This window comes from Bos taurus, chromosome 28 (assembly GCF_002263795.3).
Source record: "Bos taurus isolate L1 Dominette 01449 registration number 42190680 breed Hereford chromosome 28, ARS-UCD2.0, whole genome shotgun sequence".
In the NCBI taxonomy this organism is placed as follows: Eukaryota; Metazoa; Chordata; class Mammalia; order Artiodactyla; family Bovidae; genus Bos; species Bos taurus.
The window spans coordinates 41,739,736-41,764,098 of record NC_037355.1 but is presented as its reverse complement, the minus strand read 5'-3'; the positions used below and the strand labels follow the sequence as shown (position 1 = coordinate 41,764,098).

Below are 24,363 nucleotides of genomic sequence, written 5' to 3'. Positions count from 1 at the left end.
TGAATTTAGCTTTGTTCAAGCAATATGATTATCTAGTACCACTGAGCATCCTCCAGACTTCCTGGTTAAGTACCGCTCCCTATTTCCTCACTGGTGACTCCCATTCTCTGTGAGCTGCTGCTCTCGTTGTAATGAGAGAATGTATAGAATGTAATAAGTTGTAAAGTCTCTGTTTGTAAGTAAATTCAGTGAGGTACTCAAATCCTAGAAATGAACAATATGACTCTCTGCCTTCCCTGATAGTAAGTTCAAACATGACCATGTTCCTACATTTTCAATGCCTCTTTATCAAAAGACACAGTCATCTGGAACTTGTCTAAACATAGGCTTATATGAACTAAGCCATAGTCATGTATAATTATAATCAAAGAAATTATGTCATGTCTACAGTTTATTAATGAAGGAGTAAGAAAAAAAATTAAGTTTGTGACCATACAGAAAAGCAATTCCTCAGGTCCATGTCTCAGTACTTGGGACAGTGCCCAGAATGGAGCAGGGACTAAACAGAGAGACTTAATCCTAATGACCTGCTGGATGTTGCCTCATTGCCAGATTTCTCTAGAAGCAAGAAAGGGAAAGACCAAAAAATAAACGAACAATAAACTTCACAGAATTTTCTTAGGGGGGGGGGGAGTTTTAATTAATGTATTTAGCACAGTTCTCTTTATAAAACATACTTATTTTAAACCCCGAGCAAAAGCCCTGTCGTTCATTTCCAAAGACAAACCATCTCACTGCTCTTGAAGTGCCTGCATTTTCTTCCTCTGGTCTCAGAGAAGAGCATGGGATGCGTGCTTCAAGTCGTTGAGATAAAAATCCAGGAGGGAGAAGTCCTGCTGCAGTGGGTAGCTGTTTTCATCTAACACAAAGAGGCTCTGCACCTTCAGGACACAAGGCGCCCCGCTGCCCGCCAGCAAGGCATGGAGCAGGTCCGCGGCGGCCATTCCGTAGGTGACGTCAGAGGGAGGGGCTGCGGAAGAGGAAACGCAGGGCTCTTAGTGCCCCTTCCGGGGGAATGGAAATGCTCACACTTAAAGGGTTCATTGTTTCCCTTGGTTTCTCAAGTCCCAAAGCCACTGTACATATCTCTATCCCTAATCTTGCTAGCCATAGGTTCCTCTCTAATGATGAGGTGCAATTCCTGCTGTTCTGAAGAGAAAGCACGGGTTCAGACTGATGTTGTTTCCTTTTACGGCACAGCCACCGGCTTCATAAAACAATACAGGGAAGAATTGAGATTCATCTCTTTTCCTAAATTGAGCTTGAAGCAAAAAGGGTATGTCCACATCAGAAAAGAACTCTTATGTTTATCTAGTCTACAGCTCTTATCATGGTTATATATACACATAGTGTTTGTATAACAGAACCCTGAGTAAGTTTCTTAATGAATACCAAAATCTTTTTAAAATATTTATTTCTTTGTTTGTGCCAGGTCTTAGTTGCGGCAGGCAGGATCTTCGATCTTCACTGCTGGACCTTTAGTCATGGCTGTGGGACCCTGTGCATGGAGGTTGTGGGGTCTTAGCCCCTGGACCACCAGGGCTCTTAAGACCACAAGTCTTCCTGCCCCAAGATACAGATGGTGAGGATGAAGATGGCGGAAAATCTCTCTATCCCTGGGGGAGGGGCAGAAAACCACCTTGGATCAAGACGGTCAGCAGTGCCCTGCTGCTGGGATAGGGGCAGGACCACGCAGAGACACTCAACAGAGACACAAGGCCGAGCTCGGCTGCTACGGCAGGAGGGACAGGGTCTGTTCGAAGGCACCACACCCAAGAACCAGACACACGAAGAACCTGTGTAGGACTACGGCTAGACAAGAATCAAAGAGAATCACTTCTGCCCCTCTCTCTAGGCTGGGATGCAAAAATGACAACCAACAGAGCCTGTGCAACCTGGTGAGGTATACAAATGTAAGAAACTCTCTGAGGCCCGGGTGCAGGGTGAAGGATTAAAGCTGACAGCAGAGCAGGAATATTCGGAGGAAACTCTCTAGAGAACCACTCCCCACTATGAGCACGGATAATGCTAGAAAATTTGAAGCCAGTGATGACCTGAAGGTAACCAGAGCAATGAAAAACTCAAATCCAACTCATGGGCTGGCAAAATTAACTACTCTGCTCAACCTCACCCCCATTAAAAGTCGAAGAAAACAGGTGTGCACACTTTAGATACAAATACTGTTCACCTCAGTCTGTACTGTTCTATATGCAATGTTCAACATTTAAGCAAAAATGAAAGCCAGAAAAATTAAACCACTATTAAGAGACAGAGCCATCATTAAATGAGATTAACTCATCTGCTTAGAGAGTCTCAGACTAATGAGGAAAGGATGGAGTTTGAGCATCTGACAAATGGATCATCTTCACTTTGTTGTTAGCTACTGATGGTCAGCTACTGTTGTTGTGCCTATCATCAGAGCTGAAGTTCCTGAACATCCACACAACTGCCATCTGCACAGTCTTCATATGTTTATATAGTGCTGCACATTCATTTACTTAACTATTAAAAAACTAGGGCACTGGTGTTTTCCCTTACCAATTGGAAAGTTAGAGTAAGAAGAGATTAGGCACCTACTTCTCTCTCTCTTCATGTGCTGAGACAGGTGTAGAGCAAGTCTTACCTTCCAACTTACATAATCTTGTGTTTCTTTTTTTTTTTTTTCCATTGTATATATGAGAATTTTATTTATTTAAAATTTTTATTTTATATTGGAGTATAGTTGATTTACAATGCTGTGTTAGTTTCTGGTGTCCAGCAAAGTGATTCAGTTACACATATACATGTCTATTCATTTTCAGATTCTTTTCCCACATAGGTTATCATAGAGTATTAAGTAGAGTTCCCTGTGCTATACAGTGGGTCCTCGGTGATTACTTATTTTACATACAGTAGCCTGTATAGTCTTGTGTTTCACTCAAGCTACATTATCCTACTGCTTATATACTGACAGGAAAAGAAGTTAATTTAGACTATAATGTTCCTTCTATTTTAATATACTATCTGTACTCCTGATATGAATGGTTCCACAGAGGACAACCTCTTGATGGCATGTTGATATCTTACCTATTACTCTGTTGAGCCAGTCAGGAGAAATGTTGAGCAGAATCTTCTCTATCAGCTTTGATCCTACATGGATGCAGACCTTATATTTTCCATCAACTATGGTCATTAAAGCTGGCCTACAAAAGAGTAAACAGCTTAGGACCATCAAAAAGATTTTCAATTAAAGAAATGTTTAAATGTAATATAATTTCAAAAATCAGTTTTATAAAAAAATATTTAATTTATTTACTTATTTTGGCTGCACTGGGTCACTGTTGCTGTGCAAAGGCTTTCTCTAATCGCAGTGAGTAGGGGCTACTCTCAAGGTGTGGTATGTGGACTTCTCATTGCTATGGCTTCTCTTGTTCTGGGGCATGAACTCTAGTGCATGCTGGCTTCAGTAGTTACGACACACAGGCTTAGCTGCCCTGAGACATGGGATCTTCCCAGACCAGGGGCCATTCTGGTGTCCCTTGCATTACAAGGTGGATTCCTAACCACTGGACCACAGGGAAGCCCACAGCACTGGGCTTTCTGCAGAGTTAATTTTAATTCTTAAAACAGCAGTAGGATGTCCTGAAATGCCCGTCGAAATGAAGGGCTTTTATTTTAAAGACTTTCAAGTAATACATTGATTTTATTTATTTCATATTCATTTTAAATGTTCAGATACTAATATAAGAAGAAATAATTTTACCCTATTGTGCAAATTACTTTTAGAGATAAAATAAAGATGATAATCACATATTTCACAATCACAATTTCAAGTTATTTTTTTCCACTGGATTCTTTACCATAAAAAACAAACTGTTTCGCATGTCACTAAATAAAGACAAAGAAGTAAACACAAACCACGGCACACTCTAAAGAACAAACAATATGAACAAAATGACATGAATAAAATTATTCTGTGTGCTTTTAAAGAAAGGGATATACCCCTTTTAAAAATAAATTGTTACAAAATGAACAGAATTTAGAAAGACCTACCAGGATAGGGGAATTCAGCATAACCACTAAACCACGACTACTGATTGTCTCTCTAAAAACTTACTTCCCCCTTTATCGACATGATTCTAGGTCCTTTTATCTTTTTATAATCTCTCCCCAGGGTATCTCACTTCTTCCATTCTCTTTTTTAAATCTGGATGTGCCATGTGGCACACGGGCCTTCAGCTCCCTGACGAGGGACTGAACCTGCATCCCCTGCATTGGGAGCACAAAGTCTTAACCACTAAACCTCCGGGGGAGTCCCTCTTCCTCCATTCTTTATTTCAGCAAATACGTGCACAAAATCTGGTACTATCCAGTGTATACACTGGGTACACACTAGTGAATAAGAGAGATCTGCTTGCTTCACTCAAGGAACTTCAGAGTTTAGTGGTATAGAAAGACAATTAAGGTTTTCAATAATGGTGGCAAGATGCTTCGGTGGGGATAGAATAGGCTTTTCAACCAACGGTACAGGGACAACTGAATAAAAGAATGAAGCTGGACTCCTTCCTTATACCACATATAGAAATTAACTCAAAACAGATCATGAATCTATATGTAAGAGCTAACTATAAAATTCTTGGAAGAAAAAATAGGAGTAAACCTCCATGATACTGGCTTAAGAAGGATACTCTTCTTAGATATGATACCAAAAGCACATGCAACAAAAAAGAGAAACAGATAATAATAAAAAGTGACCGCAAGGACATGGAGAACCTGCAATCCTCATTCACTTCTGGTAAAACTAAAATTGTGCAGCGGCTTCGGAAAACAGTTTGGCAGTTCCTAAAAAGGAGTAAAAAGCTACCACATCAACCTAGCAATTCTACTCCTGAGTACATGCCCAGGAGAAATGAAAACATGGCCACAAAAAAGTTGTACATGAATGTTTGGAGCAGTATTATTTATAATAGCCAAAAAGTAGGTACAATCCAAATGTTCATCAATTGATGAATGGATAGATAAAATGCGGCATATCCATATTGTTGTTGGTTAGTCGTCAAGTTGTATCCAACTCTTTTGTGACCCCAAGGACTAAGCCCATCAGGCTCCTCTATCCATGAGATTTCCCAAGCAAGAATCCTGGAGTGGGTTGCCATTTCCTTCTCCAGGGATCTTCCCAACCCAGAGATCAAATGTGCATCTCCTGTACTGGCACGCAGGGGTGCCCATATTATCTGGCAATAAAACAAAATAAAGTACTTGATATATGCTACAATATGGATGAACCTTGAAACAGGTTAAAAAAAAAAAGAAGCCAGTCATAAAAGACTGCACACTGTATGATTATTTATCTGAAATGTCCAAAGTAAGTTCCTCTACAGAGCCAGAAATTCGACTAGTGGGTGCTGTAGGTTGGTGGGAAGGAAGAATGAGAAGTGGCTACTTTGGGGGTGGGAGAGGTGAAGGTGATCCAAAATAGATTGTGGTAACAGCTGCACAAGCCTGTGAATATACTAAAGCCTTGGAATTTCACATTTTAGATGGGTTGATTTGATGGACTGTGAATTGTATCTCCATAACGAGGTTTTTCAGAAGACTATGCAAGTAAATGACTCCAGGTGCACACACAGGGCACTTCAACAGAGAACAAAGGAGGTGACTAAAAAAAAGTCTCTCTGATGAAGAGCCCTCAACTAAGACACGAACGGGTCAGCCTTGTGGAGTCAGGCAGGGGGAGAAGCAGGCGAGAACGCCCTAAGGAGGAAAAAGTCAGATGCTAAAAACCTTACAGAAGGCCAGGACCAACCCAGAGATCAAGGCGAGGAGTGTGGCAGACGAGTGTGCTGGGAAATGCAGAGTGCGACAGGAAATTCTGGAAAGGTTCTAAAGGAATGCAGTGGTTACTCTGTTGGCTGTGGAGAATGGACTTGGTGGAGACAAAGGGAGGAGGGGACCTTGCATCTGAATCCAATCTTCTTTTCAGACAAGCAACTTTCAAAGTAAGAGCAAAGTTCATTTACTTGTTCATAACAAACATAAATATATGTAAAGAGAAATAAGGCTAATGGATTATGCTTCTATAAATTTTCTTATTTAAAGTATTCCATGATAACATGCTGAACATATCTGCATTTGGTTTTTAGATATTACAGTATTTAGAAATAGAAAAGAGCATAAAACACTGATTGCTAATCTGCTATCCTTAATGTTTAGTGTGAAGATAAGAAAACTGAGGTGCAGGAAAGTTAAGCATCTTACTAGCTTCTACAACTCAGGGGTTAGATCATATAATTAATTTTAACCTTTAAATTCCAATAATGTGTTAAGATGGGGAAATGACTTTCTTATGAGCCATTTAGAACTTGGTTAAAAATTAAACCAAGTAAAAGGTTTCTTTAGTGTATCTGCTTAAAAACAATAAAGTCTCCCAATTACTGCTTTTTAAAAATTCCTGTTACGATTACTGGGCAATTTTTGCTTTCATAAATAGCCATTTTTCCATCACTCAGGAGGAAAAAATTTATTCTCTTGGATTAGCTCCAGTTACTTTTCCATCAGAAACACTTGATACATGTACCTTTGTGGTCATTCCTAGCCCCATATAATAAACATTTCCCATCTAGCTGGCCTGCTTAGTTGGCTTACCTATAGTATATTTTCTTCATAGTAAATGGCAAGCAGCTGAAACATTGTTTGTAGATCTTGTTCTCATCTGTTTGTAGTTCCAATCCACATTTTGCACAGCCAGTGTATATAATATTGGGCAGAGAACAAAAAATACTCTTCAGAGAACTGCGAGCATTTAGAGCTATTTTCTGAACTGCTGCAATGGGAAACACTAGCTCTAAAATCTGGGCTTTCATTAGAATCACTCCTGTAAAAGATAAGCAAAAAGAAATACCATAAATTAGGAGGCCAAAACCATAACTTTAATTTACAAACATGGTTAAGTGTACGGTTGAGTCAGTTACTTATGGTAAAGGACACTAAGGCCTTGTTGGTCTTCTCTGCTCTTCTGCTAGACAGTCTTACTCACTATGGCTTCCGCATTTACTCCAAAGCGTAGGGGGTCATCTGCCTACAACTAAGAGTAAAGATTTATTTGGCCAACTTGGTTGAAAAGATGGATGTCTGTACCAGGGAGGGCCCCAGAGGACCCTGCTCAGTTTCACTACCAGGGACTGTGTGCTGTGCTGTCCTTCGTCACTCAGTCGTGTCCGACTCTTTGCAACCCCATGGATTGTAACCCGCCAGGCTCCTCTGTCCATGGGGATGCTCTAGGCAAGAACTCTCATGCCATGCCCTCCTCCAGGGGATCTTCTCAACCCGAGATTGAACCCAGGTCTCCCACATTGCAGGTGGATTCTTTACCACCTGAGCCACCAGTAAAGCCCAAGAATACTAGAGTAAGGGTAGCTCATCCCTTCTTATTGGATCTTCCCGACCCAGGAATTGAACTAGGGTCTCCTACATTGCAGGCAGATTCTTTACCAGCTGAGCTACCAGGGAAGCCCACCAGGGACTGACTATAACAGCACAAGTTTTCTGTATAGTTTCCCAATGGGGAGTACCTCTCCAGGGCGTGCAAGAATACTCCCAATTCCCAGCCTCATGCCCCAAATGAAGTGACGATATATCCTTTGTGCTATTAATCATCAAAACTATAGCCACCTAATTTATCATTGTCTATAAATGGGAACCCACTCCAGGGTTCTTGCTTGGAGAATCCCAGGGATGGCGGAGCCTGGTGGGCTGCTGTCTGTGGGATCGCACAGAGTCGGACACGACTGAAGCAACTTAGCAGCAACAGCAGCATATGTTGTTTGTTTTTATCGTTATATCTAATTCTAGGCCTCTAACCCCAGCAAGTAGATGTTTACGTAAAAGATATGTAACGGGAATTTCCTGGTCCTGTGGTTAAGACTTTGCCTTGCTTGGAGGAGGGTGCAGGTTTCATCCCTGGTTAAGGAGCTAGGATCCCATATGCCTTGTGGCCGAAAAACCAAAGCAGTGTTGTAACAAATTCAATGAAGACTTTAAAAAAAAAGAAGATTGTTTAAAAAAAAAAAAAAAGAGTTGACTCTTCTGTGACACCAACATAAATGCAGCCCCTCTACTGCCTACGGCATTCTTCCTGCAGTGGTCATCTTCATAAGCCTGTGAGGCTCCAGAGGCGGGCACAGGAGGGACACAGAAATAGGAAGCAGGTTTAGAAACGTGCATGGCACTACAACACAACCCAAGATCTCACCAGTTAGTACAAACCTAGAGTCTTCTGTGGCCACTTACTCCCATTTTTGAAAGTTGTGTCAAATTTTTGTTTGATGATGTAAAAATTGGTAAATTTTTTACTATCTGTGTTTATTTTCCAGAAATATTATTAATTTAAACTAACTGTTAGTATTAAAACAGAGCACGACCCTCTGGGGCCCTCCCAGGCACAAATTCCTTTCTGTCCTCATTCCTTGTTTCTGAGAAATAGGCTTCATTCAGCCTCCTTGACCTTCCGAGTTCCAATTCAGTTACAAATCTGGGAAGGGAGGGAACCGAAGAGGCAGTCAAGACACAACAGAATACCAGTGGGGCAAGGTCCTTCTCGTGAAATATCTATAACAGTATCTTTGAGTTCTTCTGCAGGAACTAAGGCCCCACCCAGGTAGAGGACAGTAACTTCAGGCTAAAAAGCACAAGATTTCTGGAACATTATCCTGTTACTTTACCACCAACCAATGTGAAGAAAGTCACACCCTTTCACACCCCAAATATTGCCCTAAAAACTTCTCCCTGAAAACCATCAGGGACTTGGGAGTTTTTGAGCATGAGTTGCTCATTCTCCTTTCTTGGCCCTTCAATAAACCTTTTTCTGCTCTAAACTCTGACATTTCAGTTCATTAGGCCTCACTGTGTGTCCAGCACATGAACTTACATTTGGTTAAAGTTAATAATAAATGTTTCCATGTAGAAGTGGGTATATGGAGTTCTCTGAGAATAAATCTCTGTAATTCAATTAAAAAGTGGGGTTTCGTTTTTTAATTTTCTGGGCCAGGACTGAGCTCTTAAACCTGTGAAGTCTGACACTAACTTGAAGTAGGTGGCATCAAAATTGAATTGAACTGTACAACACCCAGTTGGGGTGCACAGAGTTGGAGAACTGGCTGTTGATGTGGAAAACAGCAGCAAACCATACATTTGATGTCAGAAGTGTTGTGTGTAAAAATAGCTGACACCCGAAACAACTAAAAACCAAACAAAATGTATGAAACAGCAATTCTCAGGACATTAGGTATCAGGCAACAAAGGACAGCGATCCCAAGCGATGAGAAGCAAGACGGAAGCCTAGCAACTGCCCCAGCTTACAGACAAGCGTTTACTGGCTACAGTACAGGAAAGGAGACCCAGGCAGAGCCTGGTGGTTTCCCTGAACTGACAGCAGACACAGCTTGAGTCTGGAAGGCTAATAGGGCTAGAGATATCAGAGTTGGTATTAGACAGGACAAAGGGGAACTCTGGAGAAAACTCTGGATAACTGCAGAGGGTACCCCTCACTTGAAGAATTCAACTGAGTACTGACCAATACATGTAACCAGAGGACAAGAAAAGACCATCCAAAAGTACTGAACAATCCCTGAAGCTTGCACAGAGATAGGAAGAGTGACTTCTCCCACCGCTAGAGTGGAAAATCTCAGAATCCATAAGGTATTGGGTAGAGAACTTAGAAGTTGTACTTACAGGAAAATTCATGGCACTAAACTCCTACATTGGGAAAAAACATGTCAGTTACCTCCATTTCCACCCTAAGAAATGTGAAAAAAAGAAAGAAACCCAAGAAAACAGAAGAAAGGGGGAAACAAAATCAGAGCAGAAATCAATGGACTAGAAAATAGAAAAATTAATGAAAAAAAAGGTGGTTATATGAGCAGATTAATAAAACTGGTAAAACTCCAGCCAATGATCAGTTAAAAAGAGAGAGAAGGCACAAATTAGCCCTATCAGGTAATACCAGTATTACTACAAATTCTACATGTATTAAAAGAGATAGTAAGAAAATATTACAACTTTATGCCAACAAACTTTTGTTGTTGTTGTGCCAACAACCTAGATGAAATGAACGAATTTCTTGAAAGATGCCAACTATCAAAGCGCACTTAAGAAGAAACAAGTAACTGGAATAGCCCTATATCTATTAAAGAAATTGAATTTGTAGTTAAAACCTTCCAATAAAGAAAACTTCAGGCCCAGATAGGTCTGAAGGAGTTCTACTGAACATGTATGGAAGAAATTAATCTAATTCCAAATAAACTCTTCTGGAAAATTGAAGAGGCTCTCCGTCCATGGAATACTCCGGGCAAGAATACTAGAGTGGGTTGCCATTTCCTTCTCCAGGGGGTCTTCCCAACCCAGGGATTGAACCCAGGTCTCCCGCATTGCAGGCAGACGCTTTAACCTCTGAGCCACCAGGGAAGGGATGACTGAAGAGGAAACACTACACATCAACTCTTCTATGAGCATTGCTCTAACACCAAAACCAGAAAAAGATACAAGAAAACTGCAGACAAATATCCACCATGATACAGACATAAAAATTCCTAAAAACAGATATTAGCAGTAATTCTCTGGGCTTCCCAGGTGTCTCAGTGGTAAAGAATATGACTGCCAATGCAGCAGACACAGGTTCGATCCCTGGAGAAGGAAGTGGCAACCCACTCCAGTATTCTTGCCTGGGAAATCCCATGGACAGAGGAGCCTGGTGGGCTACAGTCCATGAGTTGCAAAGAGGGGGACATGACTTAGTGACTAAAGAACAACAAGAACAACAAAAAGCAAGACTTCCCTGGCGGTCCAGTGATTAGAACCCAGCACGTTCACTCCTGGGGCACAGGCTCAGTCCTGGTCAGGGAACTACCCTATAAGCTGGATGCAGAAAGAAAAAAAAAAGTTTTTTTAAAGCTTTTTCTGATGTGGATTATTTTTAAAGTGTTTATTAAATTTGTTACAATATTGCTTCTGGTTTGCGTCTTGTTTCTTTGGCCTCAAAGCATGTGGAATTTTAGCTCTTTGACCAGGACTAAACACAAACTCCCTGCCTTAGAAAGCTGACGTCTTAACCACTGGACCACCAGGTGAGTCCCCAAAAAGAAGAATTTTTACCCAGCATATCAAGAACTCTCAAAACTCAATAAAACAATGAAGCCAACTTTTTCTTGGTAAGCAAAAGATTTCAATTGACACTTCATTAAAGAAGATACATAGGTGGCAATTAAGTACATAAAAGATGTTCAACATCACCAGCCAATAAGTAAACGCAAGCTGAGATTATGATGACCCATGACTATACATCTATTAGAATGAACAAAATTAAGAAGAATGTCCATACCAAAACCTGAGGTGGGTGTGGAAAAAACAGAGCTCATACACTGTTGGTGGAAATGTAATATGGGACAATTGTTTTGGGAAACAGGCAGTTTCTTTATTTCTATTTTTCTGGCAGTTTCTTTAACAGTTAAACGTAAGCCTGCCATATAATCCAGCTATTGATTCAATTCTTGGGTATTCACTCATGAGAAAAGAAAGACTATGAATAATGCCTTGTACTTGAATGTTTATGGAAACTTTATAATAGCCAAGAACTGGAAACAACCCAGATGTACATCCAGAACTGAACAAATAAACAAAGCATGGTGTATTTGTATAACAGGATAAAGAATGGTTTACTGATACACACAACCACATGGATACATCTCAAAGAAACTGATACCTCTCCAAGAACTGGCTCCGTTAGAGATGCCAAACAAATGATTCCATATATATAAAAGCGCAGAAAATTCAAACTAATCTCTAGTGACAGAAAGCAGATTGACTCCCTGGAAGGGTCGGGGGCAGGGATGAGGGATGGAAAGAGATACAAAGAGGCGGGTGATGGTTTCATGACTGTGGTGTTGCTTTCATGGGTTTCATGTCCATACTTACCCATGTGAATGTACACACTTTATTAAATAAGGGTAATTGCCTATATGAAAATTATATCCCAAAAATCTTGTTAAAAAATTTTTTTTAATCTAATATTCTGAACCAATTTGAAAAGCACCAACTGAAATGTCCTATTAACTGCATAGGACCCAACTCTTACATTTCTGTGGACGAGCCAGAAGAGGGCAGAGCATGCTAGCAAAAAACCCCAAGAAATGTGGGGGGTCTTAGCATGTGGTATCTTAGGAGCTTCAACCTAATTTATTTGGGATCAGATTATTTTCATTAGAAAAACTGTAAAAATAATCTTATTTCACTTAAAACAATTCTAGCATTTAATGAAATCTAAAGCTATCTGTAATAATTCAGAAGATTATTTATGCAAATTGGAGAATAAAGCTAAAATTCACTGTCAAGATCCAAATTTCCTGAGCTATTTGTAACAACTCAACCTATAAAATCCCCAAAAACAGTAATTTTTTTTCAAAAACAGTAATCTTATACAAATTCTGAGGAAAATTTTTCACCAAATTTTTCTTCATTAAAAAATTTAAATTATATAACAATAAACCTGCAGATACATCTCATTTTTTTCAACCTTTATTTTCCCTCTAAATTTATTTGCTATAATAGCCATTGGAAAGCTTTCTATTAGTTTCCAAAACTGATAATCACTGACATTTACTCATTATTGGCATTTAGCAACCCTAACTATAGCTTTAAATGCTGTTTAATTTATAATGCCATCAACCAGGAGTTAGCATCTTTTAGCATCATTTCCGTAGTTAAGAAGCCAGTGCAATTTAGTGGAAAGTATTGGTATTTCCCATTTTATTTCCCACTAAAATTGTAGCAATTTATCTAGTTATTTATTTTTGCTATTTTACTCTCTTTATTTCAAAGTGTATAGCATACTAAACCTAAAACATACTCCTTCTACTACTTCACTCAAAAGAAATTAATTATATTTTGCTCATGGAAATTGTGTGAGTATGTATATAAATTCATCAGGCATCCTTCCATGTGGTATGCTTGAGAGAATGAAATTTACACACACACGCACACACACACACACACACATTCAAGTTCAGGAAGTGTGTTATTACAATACCGGGTCTTAGGTGTGGTATGTGGCATCTAGTTCCCTGAGGAGGGATCAAACCCAGGCCCACTACATTGGAAGCATGGAGTCTTAGCCACTGAACCACCAGGAAATTCCCCAATGTTAATTTTTAACAATCATGTATAGATGATAGCTTAGTAACTTGATAAAATATTTATCTCAACAGTGATTCTGATTAGAGTTGCTATCTATTTCTGGCTTATTAAATGATAAGCTACTTATAACTGTATGCAAAAAATATTTTTAAGTAACCCTTAATAATTACAAATTAATCTCAAAGGATTATAGGCAGAAAGTCAGGAAGAGGTTAGTAGCTGCTTCAGCTACTTACAGAGACCTCTATTTCACTTTTACATCAGTTATACATGTTTCCTACGAACAGCAGCTTCCTTGGTTATATTAAAACCAGCAATGTCTTTTATAAATAAGATCTTACCCGAACGCTTTTCCTCTAGGTGTGTTGCTAAATCTGACATCTTCACAAAGGAGGGTGTGTTTTTTTGAAATTTTGCTTTAAATGTAATTGCCCTTCTATCATCATCAAACAGGCACTCACAGGATGACCATGGTGTTGTATGCAATTCTAGGTTCTCTAGGATGCAATTGCGCTGAACAAAAAGATACTTAAATTCCCAAATATAACCTTAAACAAAACAAAAACAAAAAGTTACCAAAAGGAAATTATCTAGGATCAAAACCAGATTAAACAGACTGACCTGATTAAATCAGTTAAATACAACTTTTATCTCATTAAGGAATTTGGATATAAAGAGGCAAAATATGAATGTTGTGTTAAGGCAATAACAATGGTAGAGATAATTTTTACAAAATTTTTTCTAAAGATTACTTGGTCTCCTAAACAGTCATAATTTATCATAACCAACTGTCTATTCAGAATAGCAAACTCTCATTCTGATTATCTACAGGAAAGTTTTTTTTTTTTAAATAATGACATAGAAATGGACACATGTCTACCATAATCAATATTACTCAATGATTTTTCAATACCTTAGTTTTCTTATTTAGCTAATTTTTTTGGAACAACAACAACAAAACATTCAGATTCAGTTGCTCCTATTTTTAATTCTTTCAGTAATAATTCTGAACCACAGTAGCACAGACTTTCTTGCTCAACAATCAGACTGCGCTGTGCTGTGCTTAGTCACTCAGTCGTGTCCAACTCTTTGTGACTCCATGGACTGTAGCCCACCAAGCTCCTCTGTCCATGGGGATTCTCCAGGCAAGAATACTGCAGTGGGTTGCCATGCACTTCTCCAGGAACAATCAGACTACATATTAATAAATTCAACTTTAAAACTATATTAAAACAAAAAAAGTTTCTTAGTACAAAGTCTTCTAATGACAAGTGTCTTTTTATTTTCCCACATACTTCAGTCTATAAATCTAAATCACACATCTCATCCACCTCCTCAGTCTCTCTGGACAGCTATTTTTTTGTGGGAAATTTTAAAACAAGTCAGTAAATCTGTATAGACAGAGCATCGTTAGAAAGAGCTAAAGCATATGTATTCCAAGTTGTTGCTTAAAACCAATCACTATTTTAAAACAATTTTCTTGTCTTATTATAGAATACATACTTAGAAATCACAGGTGAGATAAGTAAAGAAATAAATGGCAGCTACAGTCAACACCTCAAAATAAATACAGTTACTATTTTAGTGTCCATGCAGTTGTTCTCAATTTGTTTGATTTTTACTTACTCTGTCAAATGTACATTTTATGTCATTAAGTATTATTCTGCATTATTTTAAAATACTACATAATATGTCATTGCACAGGTATACCAAAATCTTAAAAATTATTAGCACAATCCTCTCTTTGGGGACATGTTTCTTATTTTTCACTATTATAAATTTAGTACTATGGTAAAATATTTTTAGCTACATCTTTATGCATAGTCATGATAACTTCCTATTAAGTGTCATTATTAGGCCAAAGGTATCCCAAATTCAGGCTTTCATATGCACTGTCAATTGTCCTCAAGAAAGGTTGTTCCCCTGAAACTAATAAACAACTAATAAACAACCAGGTTGTTCCCTGGTGGCTCAGATGGTAAAGAATCTGCCTGCAGTGTGGAAGACCTAGGTTCCATCTCTTGGTTAGGAAGATCCCCTGGAGGCGGGCATGGCAACCCACTCCAGTATTCTTGCCTGGAGAATCTCAAGGACAGAGGAGCCTGGCGGGAGGTCCATAGGGTTGAAAGAGTTGGACAGGACTGAGCGACTAAGCACACACACACACGTCAATTATACTTCAATCAGAAAAAGAGAAAAAAAAGGGTTGCCGGTTTATATCTTCTATAATCTACGAGAGTGGTTATTTCCCCATATCTTTTCTACTGATTTCTTAGGACAAAAATCAGTTATCATTATTATTTTATTTGTCTGCCTTCCATTGCTAGTAAGAATAATTTTTTTCATACATTTATTGGCCACTTTAATCTCTTCTTTGAGGACCTGCCTGTTCACATCTATTGCTCATTTATTCTCACAAGGATTTGACTTTAGATTATGCTATTATTTTCTGAAAAAATACAATTTTTTTTCTGGTTTTTCACTTGCATTTTAATTCTGCATATGGTGATTTTCATGTATGGCAGTTTTTGTTACAGCATTTTATTTAACCTACTAATCTTTGGGTTCCAAATAAGTTCACTTATATTTTCTCCTAGTACTTACTGTTCCTTTTAAAAGTATTTGAATTTGTAATACATCCAGCATTTATTCTGGCACAAATATGAAGCATAAGTTTAATTCTTATTTCTTCTCAAATTGTTAGATAGATATTTCAAATATATCTACCAATTTAAAAAAATTTGCTTTAATTTTTAAATTATAAAATAAAATATACTTTTTATAAAATATTTAGACAGTAAAAGAAAAGTAATAGGCAAAGTAAGATTGTCTGTATTTCAGTAAAATGGATAATGGGTACTTTAGTTCATTGTGTTATTCTGTCTATATGTTTGAAGTTTCTTTATACTAAAAGGTTTAAAAAATAAATGCAAATTCCATACATGAAATTCAAACTAAAAATATAAAAAAATAAAAACCACTAATACTACTAGAGATGTCTAGCATTTTAGTATCTGTATTTCCAGATTTTTAAAGTGTATATACTTATATATCCACTTTTATTAAAATGGGATCCTATTATACATGAAGTTTTTTTTTTCAATAATAGAACTATTTTATTAAACATATGAACGTACTGATTTTGTACAATACGCATTTCTTTCTTTCCTCTGCCGCAGGAAGCCAGCGCTCTAGAACCCCATGTTTATAAAAACACACTTTGGCAGCTACTATGACAAGGTGAAAAAAGTGCAATTCCGAAAGTGACAACACATAACCAAAGTGGGGAACAGAAAAGGCAGAGGGGAGTGGGCCCAGCGCTGCTCATCTTCTCTCAAGAGGAAACAATGTAAGAACAGAAACTCTTGAGCATTATTTAAGCAGTACTGCCCAGCTCTCTTGGTAGCATCTCTGTTTCAATTCCATTTATCTTGATGTTGTAACTAACTAATCTGTTACTTCTTTAAGAAATTCTGCCCTGGTTTATATCCTTTTCAGTGGCCCATATCCCTTTGAGTTTCAAAAACACAGAAGTCGCTCAGTCGTGTCTGACTCTTTGCAACCCCATGGATTGTAGCCCACCAGGCTCCTCGGTCCATGGGATTTTCCAGGCATGAATACTGGAGTGGGTTGCCGTTTCCTTCTCCGTACATGAAGTTTTATAATCTACTTTTTTAAACTAAATATTATATCTATACATCTATCCAGGCTAGTGAACATACATATCTTAGATAGTGAATATATTGGTGTGTCCACCAGACCACAAATGACCCCCTTAACTATTCCCTCACCCACTGAAATAAGCTTACATACTCCAACTCGTACTTTTTTTTACCTTTTAGTACAGCATGAGGGACCTTAGTTCCCATGCCTCCTGCAGTGGAAGTGCAGAGAGTCCTAACCACTGGACTGCCAGGGCATCCCCCAACTGGTACTTTTTGACCCTGTGCTACAGCCCACAGTTGACTGAATCAAATTCAAACTAGGCAATCAGATTCTCTTTACTGGGAATTTAGAAACAGGACTGGTTTCTTAAAAGGAAAAGTAAAACAGGAGCTACGGAGTAACAATGTGCTATCCATAATGTTGAGAAGCAGAGAAAGTCTAGAGAAAGTCTCTACTAAGAAAATAAAGCAAATTCATGGAGATGTTGCCTGGGCCCAGAAAGCTTTTCTGTTCCTAGTTCCAAGTCCCCCTGAAACCCATCACTCTTGCCCTATTTACTAGGAGATACTCCTGTACACTTCCAATATATCCATCCCCCTTAATCGTTTAAGTTAACCATGATGGAGTTCCAGTGTGAAATTTGAGCCTTCAGTGCCCAAGTTTAAAAACAGTTTCTTAGCACAGCCAATGGACTGTGCAACCTTCATGTGCAAGCATTTGTACCTTTGTGAGTTTTTTCTTATCATTTGAAACAAGCTATTTCCTCCTCGAACTTGCATCTCTATTCCTTAAAGACAGTGGGAATTTTAAATGGCTGCCTGATCTATATTTTATTCTTCAATCATTTATAAAGAAAGTATCTACTGGTGCCGGCAGTTCTGTGTGATGAGGACACAATGGTGAACAGGCTAATCAGGGTGCTTTTAGTCACAAACTTGACAACCTACCGAGAAAAGTAGTTAATTATCAAGCACGCAAATCAGCTGGATCATCTGTCTGTGTTGGGCGGCACAAGTGCAATGCAAAGAGTGACATGATACAGAGCGATTTTGTATATTCATGTGTGAGGCCTCTCTGGGGAAATGAGATTGGACAGCCATCTGTGGGAGAGCTGGAGGAAGAAGCACTCTAGGCAGGGGAAATGCATAAATTCAAGGTCCCAAAGCAGGAAAAAGTTTGGCGTGTTCAAGAAACAGAAAGGAGTCGAATGCGGGTTAAGCTAGTGAGTCTGAGGGAGACTGAGCAGCACCAAGACAGTTTGTGATACAATTCTGTACTTCGATCATGAATTAAGGGTGCGAAGGAATACCAACCTCCATCAGATATAACTGTGATTTTCCACGAAGCATAGTCACAAAGGTTGGGATCATTTGTATTATTCTGTGCTTAATCAGTAATGTCATGAGTGTACTTTATTGTAATGTTATGTTTTTTTAAATATTAGACTTCTATTAGATTTCAGGAGAATATTGCATTCGAAAGGCACTTAGTTCTGAATAGCTTATATTATGCATACCAAATTATTACCAAGAAGTGTAGTTTATGTCCCCAGCCCACCCTCATTAGGACTTTCACTGTGACCAGTGCTTGCTGCATGTCAGGCATACCAAATTCTTACTAGCTAAACATATTTCAAAAAACCTGGGAATTAATTTCTTATTATTTTTCTCCAAAACATCAACTCTTTTGTCTCTAGTATTCAGTAATTACTGCTTGACAATCACTTCTAATTATATCACCTAAATGTGAGTTTGTTACCCTCGGGAACAAGGAAAACGAGGGCCCAGTACAGACAGAATAATACAGAGAATGCCTCAAGAAATACTAGATGAATAGACAGAATACTAACAATTTGTGAAAGGAGAACCACTTACTTAAATGACTCTTCAAAATTAGATCTTGAGGTATTAAGGCAGATATTAAAGCTTGAAATATAAATAAATATGCTGAAGAAATGAACAAAGAAACTATACTTTAATTCATGGATTTATAATTTTTCAACATTAACCTAAATATCAAAGAATTATCTGGAGAAAATATACTTCCTCTTCTATTGACCGAATAACCATCAGCTTTTAAGGGATATTCGTGTTAAGCATGGAGCATGCCTTGCTGCAGCTCCACTATAATTGGAATGCCACCTTTGATCTACATTCTGCTCAGCATGCAGCACACTCATGTTCCCGACCATGACACAGTGGTCAGTGATGATGGTTTGTGTATCACTGACACATGTTTTTCAGATTTCTCAACCAAACAAATATTTGCCACTGTTTGATCTTAACATGAAAGCCAAATTTCAGACTTATCTCAATTCCTAGTTATGGGCTATTAATGATTAAAAGAGGCAATGTGATAGATCCTATCTTTAGATAACTATTTTGAAATAGAAGTTTGCAAGACACATTAACTCTTTCAGGTAAAAAAAGAATGGATCACATACCTAATCAACCTCTGAATTAATTTAACAGAGTAAAATAACTCAGAAGTCACTAATTAAACTGTCTCTGATTGTTATAACTAAAGGATCTAATATCAAAATGAAGATGTTACACTATGTTATTGAAACATCAATTCAGTTCAGTCACTCAGTCGTGTCCAACTCTTTGTGACCCCATGGACTGCAGCACGCCAGGCCTCCCTGTCCATCATCAACTCCCAGAGTTGGTGGGAGTTTACTCAGACTCATTTCCATTGAGTCGGTGATGCCATCCAACCATCTCATCCTCTGTTGTCCCCTTCTCCTCCTGCCCAAAATCTTTCCCAGCATCAGGGTCTTTTCAAATGAGTCAGTTCTTCGCATTAGGTGGCCAAAGTATTGGAGTTTCAACTTCAGCAGCAGTCCTTCCAATGAATATTCAGGACTGATTTCCCTTAGGATGGACTAGTTGGATCTCCTTGCAGTCCAAGGGATTCTCAAGAGTCTTCTCCAGCACCACAGATCAAAAGCGTCAATTCTTTGGCTCTCAGCTTTCTTTATAGTCCAACTCTCACATCCATACGTGGCTACTGGGAAAACCATAGCTTTGGCTAGATGGACCTTTGTTGGCAAAGTAATGTCTCTGCTTTTTAATATGCTGTCTAGGTTGGTCATAATTTTTCTTCCAAGGAGCAAGCGTTTTTTAATTTCATGGCTGCAGTCACCATTTGCAGTGATTTTGGAGCCCCCCAAAATAAAGTCTGTCACTGTTTCCACTGTTTCCCCATCTATTTGCCATGAAGTGATGGGACCGGATGCCATGATCTTAGTTTTCTGAATGTTGAGTTTTAAGCCAACTTTCTCATTCTCCTCTTTCATTTTCATCAAGAGGCTCTTTTTAGTTCTTCGCTTTCTGCCATAAGGGTGGTATCATCTGCATATCTGAGGTTACTGATATTTCTCCTGGCAATCTTGAGTCCAGCTTGTGTTTCATCCAGCCCAGCATTTCTCATGATGTACTATGCATATAAGTTAAATAACCAGGGTGACAATATACAGCCTTGACGTACTCCTTTCCCTATTTGGAACCAGTCTGTTGTTCCAATTCCATTTAATACCTCATAAATGATTAACTGATGCTCTAAAGAAAAATGTAACCATGGGTCATACTTTAAACATGAACATGCTATGGATGTCTAATAGTCCACACTTTTAAAACAACTGGAATAAAAACCTGGAACATAGTAATTTATTAAACAGTAACACTGTGACTTGAAAGAGTTAATGCAACTCCTCTAACATCTGCCCTATAACCAGAGAGGAGTTTATTTATCAGAGTACCTTGGCTGAATAAAAATTGTAGAAGCATCTCCAGAATTAAATTTTTAAACAACATTATCCAAGGAAGGTAAGATCTTCAATCTTCACTAAAAAGGTAAAGTAGTATACCTGGGAATAAATGAAACCTTTTAATTTGCTGCCATTAATTATAGAGGATTATAGATCGTTGAGTTGTTTACAGGAGGTAAAAAATTGTAACAAGAAATCTACAAAAGAATATTCAATCATGCTCAATTATATTTCAAACGTTGTCTGATCTCCAGAGTCCCTTCATCTTAGGCTCATAAGCATTAATCATTTACTTATCTATAAATAGATTAAATGCTTTTTCGTGTATTTACCTTTTTTCCTTTGAAGTTGAGGGTACCAGGCTGCTCCAGGACCCCATAATACAAGCACATAATGTTGACCTTGGGTCTGTTCCACTGTTAACATAACTTTCCTTTGCTTCTGTCCTCTATAACTGTATAACGCCTCTGGAAAAGGAAAAGAAATATTTAGTTGGCGTTACTCTACTGCATGTGATATCATACTTTACTGTCTAATGATAAATATCTACTGATAACCAAACGGTACACTAAGACAGTCCTGTGCTTAAGTTTCTTTTAATCAAAATACAGTTGATCTACAGTATCACATTAGTTTCAGGCATACAGCACAGTGATATATACACTCTTCTTCAGGTTTCCTTCCCTTATATGTTATTATAAAATACTGAGCACAGTTCCCTGTGTAACAGTAGGTCCTTGTTATGTCTTAATTTTTTTATAACCTAAGATTGATGAAGTACCCAAAATATTTACCTGTCAGTACAGTGATATCAACAACTCTTAGAATTGCATGGACTAGTATGTCTGGCTGAAGCTGCTCCAATTCTATAAATTCTATACTGCTCATTTTCTGAGGATGCCTCTGAGGAAGATCTCTGAGATAGGAATGTTTTGAAGATACATATGCCAGTAAGTCTTGAAGTACAACATTACTAATCATACTGGAATCTAGGAAAGAAAAAAAAGACCATATATACAAAAGAGGGAAACGTTATATTTTCTTGATAACACGGCATTTTCTTAGAACTGTATTTTATGTTGCAAAGTGTGATTAAGTGTCAAACATGATTTAATTTCTATAAAGCATGTAGCTTATCCTTGAACCAGGTTAGATGCCAAAATAAGCTTGATGTTTTTAACCAACGGAAATGGAATTATTTATCATCTGCAAAAAAAAAAAAAAAAACCCAAAACTGCCCTGTTCCCTTACTTCTCTATTTCATTAACAGTATCATTTTTCTACCAATTAACCAAGACCAATATTTTAGTTTTTTTTTAATTGGGGTATAGTTGCTTGACAATGTTGTGTTAGTTTCTGCTATACAACAAAATGAATCAGCTATATATAGATATGCATCAATTATTTTTTTGACTCCTCCATTACCCTGTTTATCCAACCAGCGCCCTAATCCCTGAAATCTGATTTGATCACATCTTCCCCAGCTATCCCAACCACCCCTATTCTTCCTCAAGACTGTTAGCATTTCTCATCTGAAATACTCCTAACACTCCTCTAACTGGCCCTCCAAGAACATGTTCTATTCTTTCTCACTTTTAAGCCTCTGCCCTCACCATATTCACTAGCTAAAATGCTGTCATTCTCCTCTCTAACCACCCATCTGAATACTACACAGAAAAACAGCCATTTGAGACTCCCAGTGCTAGGGATACAAAGACATGATCTCAAGGCTGAAGAAATTATCAGCCTAGAGGTTGACAACCAGCACTGGGCTTAGGATATAAGCAACACGTGTAAGCATTCCTAAGAGCGCACCTAAAGACCTGCCCGGAGAAGGCAATGGCACCCCACTCCAGTACTCTTGCTTGGAAAATCCCATGGATGGAGGAGCCTGGAAGGCTGCAGTCCATGGGGTCGCTGAGGGTCGGACACCACTGAGCGACTTCACTTTCACTTTTCACTTTCATGCATTGGAGAAGGAAATGGCAACCCACTCCAGTGTTCTTGCCTGGAGAATCCCAGGGACGGGGGAGCCTGGTGGGCTGCCGTCTATGGGGTCGCACAGAGTCGGACACGACTGAAGTGACTTAGTAGTAGTAGTAGTAGTAAAGACCTGCCCAGGGAAGTTGGAAGAGGCTTGCTTTATTGAGGAAATATTTGAGCAATGCTTTGGGAAAATGCCTAAGAAAAGGTTTCTAGGTAGTAACTGGGAAGAAAAATATGTTTCCAGGTAAAGAGAAAGGGTTAGTAATCCTTTACGTATCTCAGATGCTTTTGGTATTCTGATAAAGCATATGGACCCATTATCAGAATAATATTTTTGTAACAACTTTATTGGAATATAATTCACATACATAAAGTTCACCCTTTTTCTTTTTTTTCTGGCCACACTGTGCGGCTTGTGAGATCTTAGTTCACCATCCAGGGAATGAACCTCAGCAGTGAAAGTGCAGATTCCTAACCACTGGACCACCAGGGAATTCCCAAGTTCACCCTTTTAGAGTATACATTTCAGTGTTTTGCTTTTTGTACTTCACAAAGTTGTGTGGCTATAACCATTATCTAATTTTACAACATTTTTATTACAGAGTAATATCTCAAAATTCATCAAATGAAATAGGATAACCAATTATATGGAAATACAGTAATCAAAATATTTTTAAAACTGAGGATAACTTATGTGCCTCATTAAAACATTAAATAATAAGATATAGCAGAGTACGCAGCAACTACTATAACTTCAAAGTATGCCAAAGTATCATGTGGATAAATAATATTCAAGTTACCTCCAACAACTATAATGTGATATGAAAATATATGTGCTTTCCATTGGCGATCAAGTCACAAGTATTGAAAATATTACTGTGGATCATCACCTTATTCATAATGGAAGGAAATGTTAATTTTCAGTAGGCAATTAGTGAAAATAAAGATGTAATATTATGGTTAACAGAGATGGGGGGCCGTGAGGGGGAATTGATGAAGGCAGTCAAAAGGTATAAAGCTTCAGTTATAAGATAAGTAAGTACTAGGGGTGTCATGCACAACATGATAAATATATTAACACTGCTCTATGTTACATGTGAAAATTATTAAGAGAGTGAATCCTAAGAGTTCTCATCACAGGAAAAACATTTTCTTCTTTTTAATTTTATTATCTTTTATCATCTCATTCATATGCGATGGTATTCACTTAACTTATTGTCATAATCATTTCATGATGTATACAACTCAAATCATTATGTATTATGCTGTGTACCTTAAATTTACACAGTGCTGTATGTCAATTATATCTCATAAAACTGGCAGAAAAAAAAAAGGGATGTAATATCTTCCCGTGCAAGTTTATGAATGCTTTAATGCAGAAGAAGCAATTTTCACAGACAAAAGTAGGAAGAGCGTTTTAGGAAGCTAATGACCATCCAGCAGATGATGAGAGCTGGAAACCAGGCAAGACTGCATGAAGGAGAAAAGGGTGACAGGCTTGTGAACTAGTTCAGAGGCAGAACCTAAAACAGTCAGATATGGAGGCTAAAGAAAAGATTGAAAGACAAGATTTCTAGTATAGCTGAGTGGATGGATAAAAACAAATGTTCTGAAGTTTCCAGAACCTGATATGAAATCTATTCTAATTAAGGTTACTTAATTCATAAATGAATTTTATAAAACAATGGTGATATCATAACAAAGATAATGAACATAAAAGAAAAAAAACAGATATCATGAAAGATGAATGAGAAAGAGAGGAAGAGTGAAGATAAGAC

The 24,363-nt window shown here is 38.1% G+C and overlaps 1 protein-coding gene across 10 annotated transcripts in view; it reads right to left on the bottom strand.

Annotated features, from left to right (window-relative positions):
- Positions 1–373: 373 nt before the first annotated feature.
- Positions 374–24,363, bottom strand: part of SHLD2 (shieldin complex subunit 2) — a 114,725-nt gene continuing 90,735 nt past the window's right edge. For 9 of the 10 annotated variants that reach the window (XM_024986904.2, XM_059882697.1, XM_002698944.7 and 6 more), the window contains 6 exons: positions 21,394–21,588; positions 20,932–21,066; positions 13,506–13,712; positions 6,625–6,853; positions 3,067–3,182; positions 374–970 (listed from right to left, as the gene is read on the bottom strand). In XM_024986904.2, coding sequence (XP_024842672.1) covers positions 771–970; positions 3,067–3,182; positions 6,625–6,853; positions 13,506–13,712; positions 20,932–21,066; positions 21,394–21,588 — 1,082 coding nt within the window. In that variant the 3' untranslated portion in view covers positions 374–770. The other variant, XM_059882699.1, reaches the window with a different exon arrangement.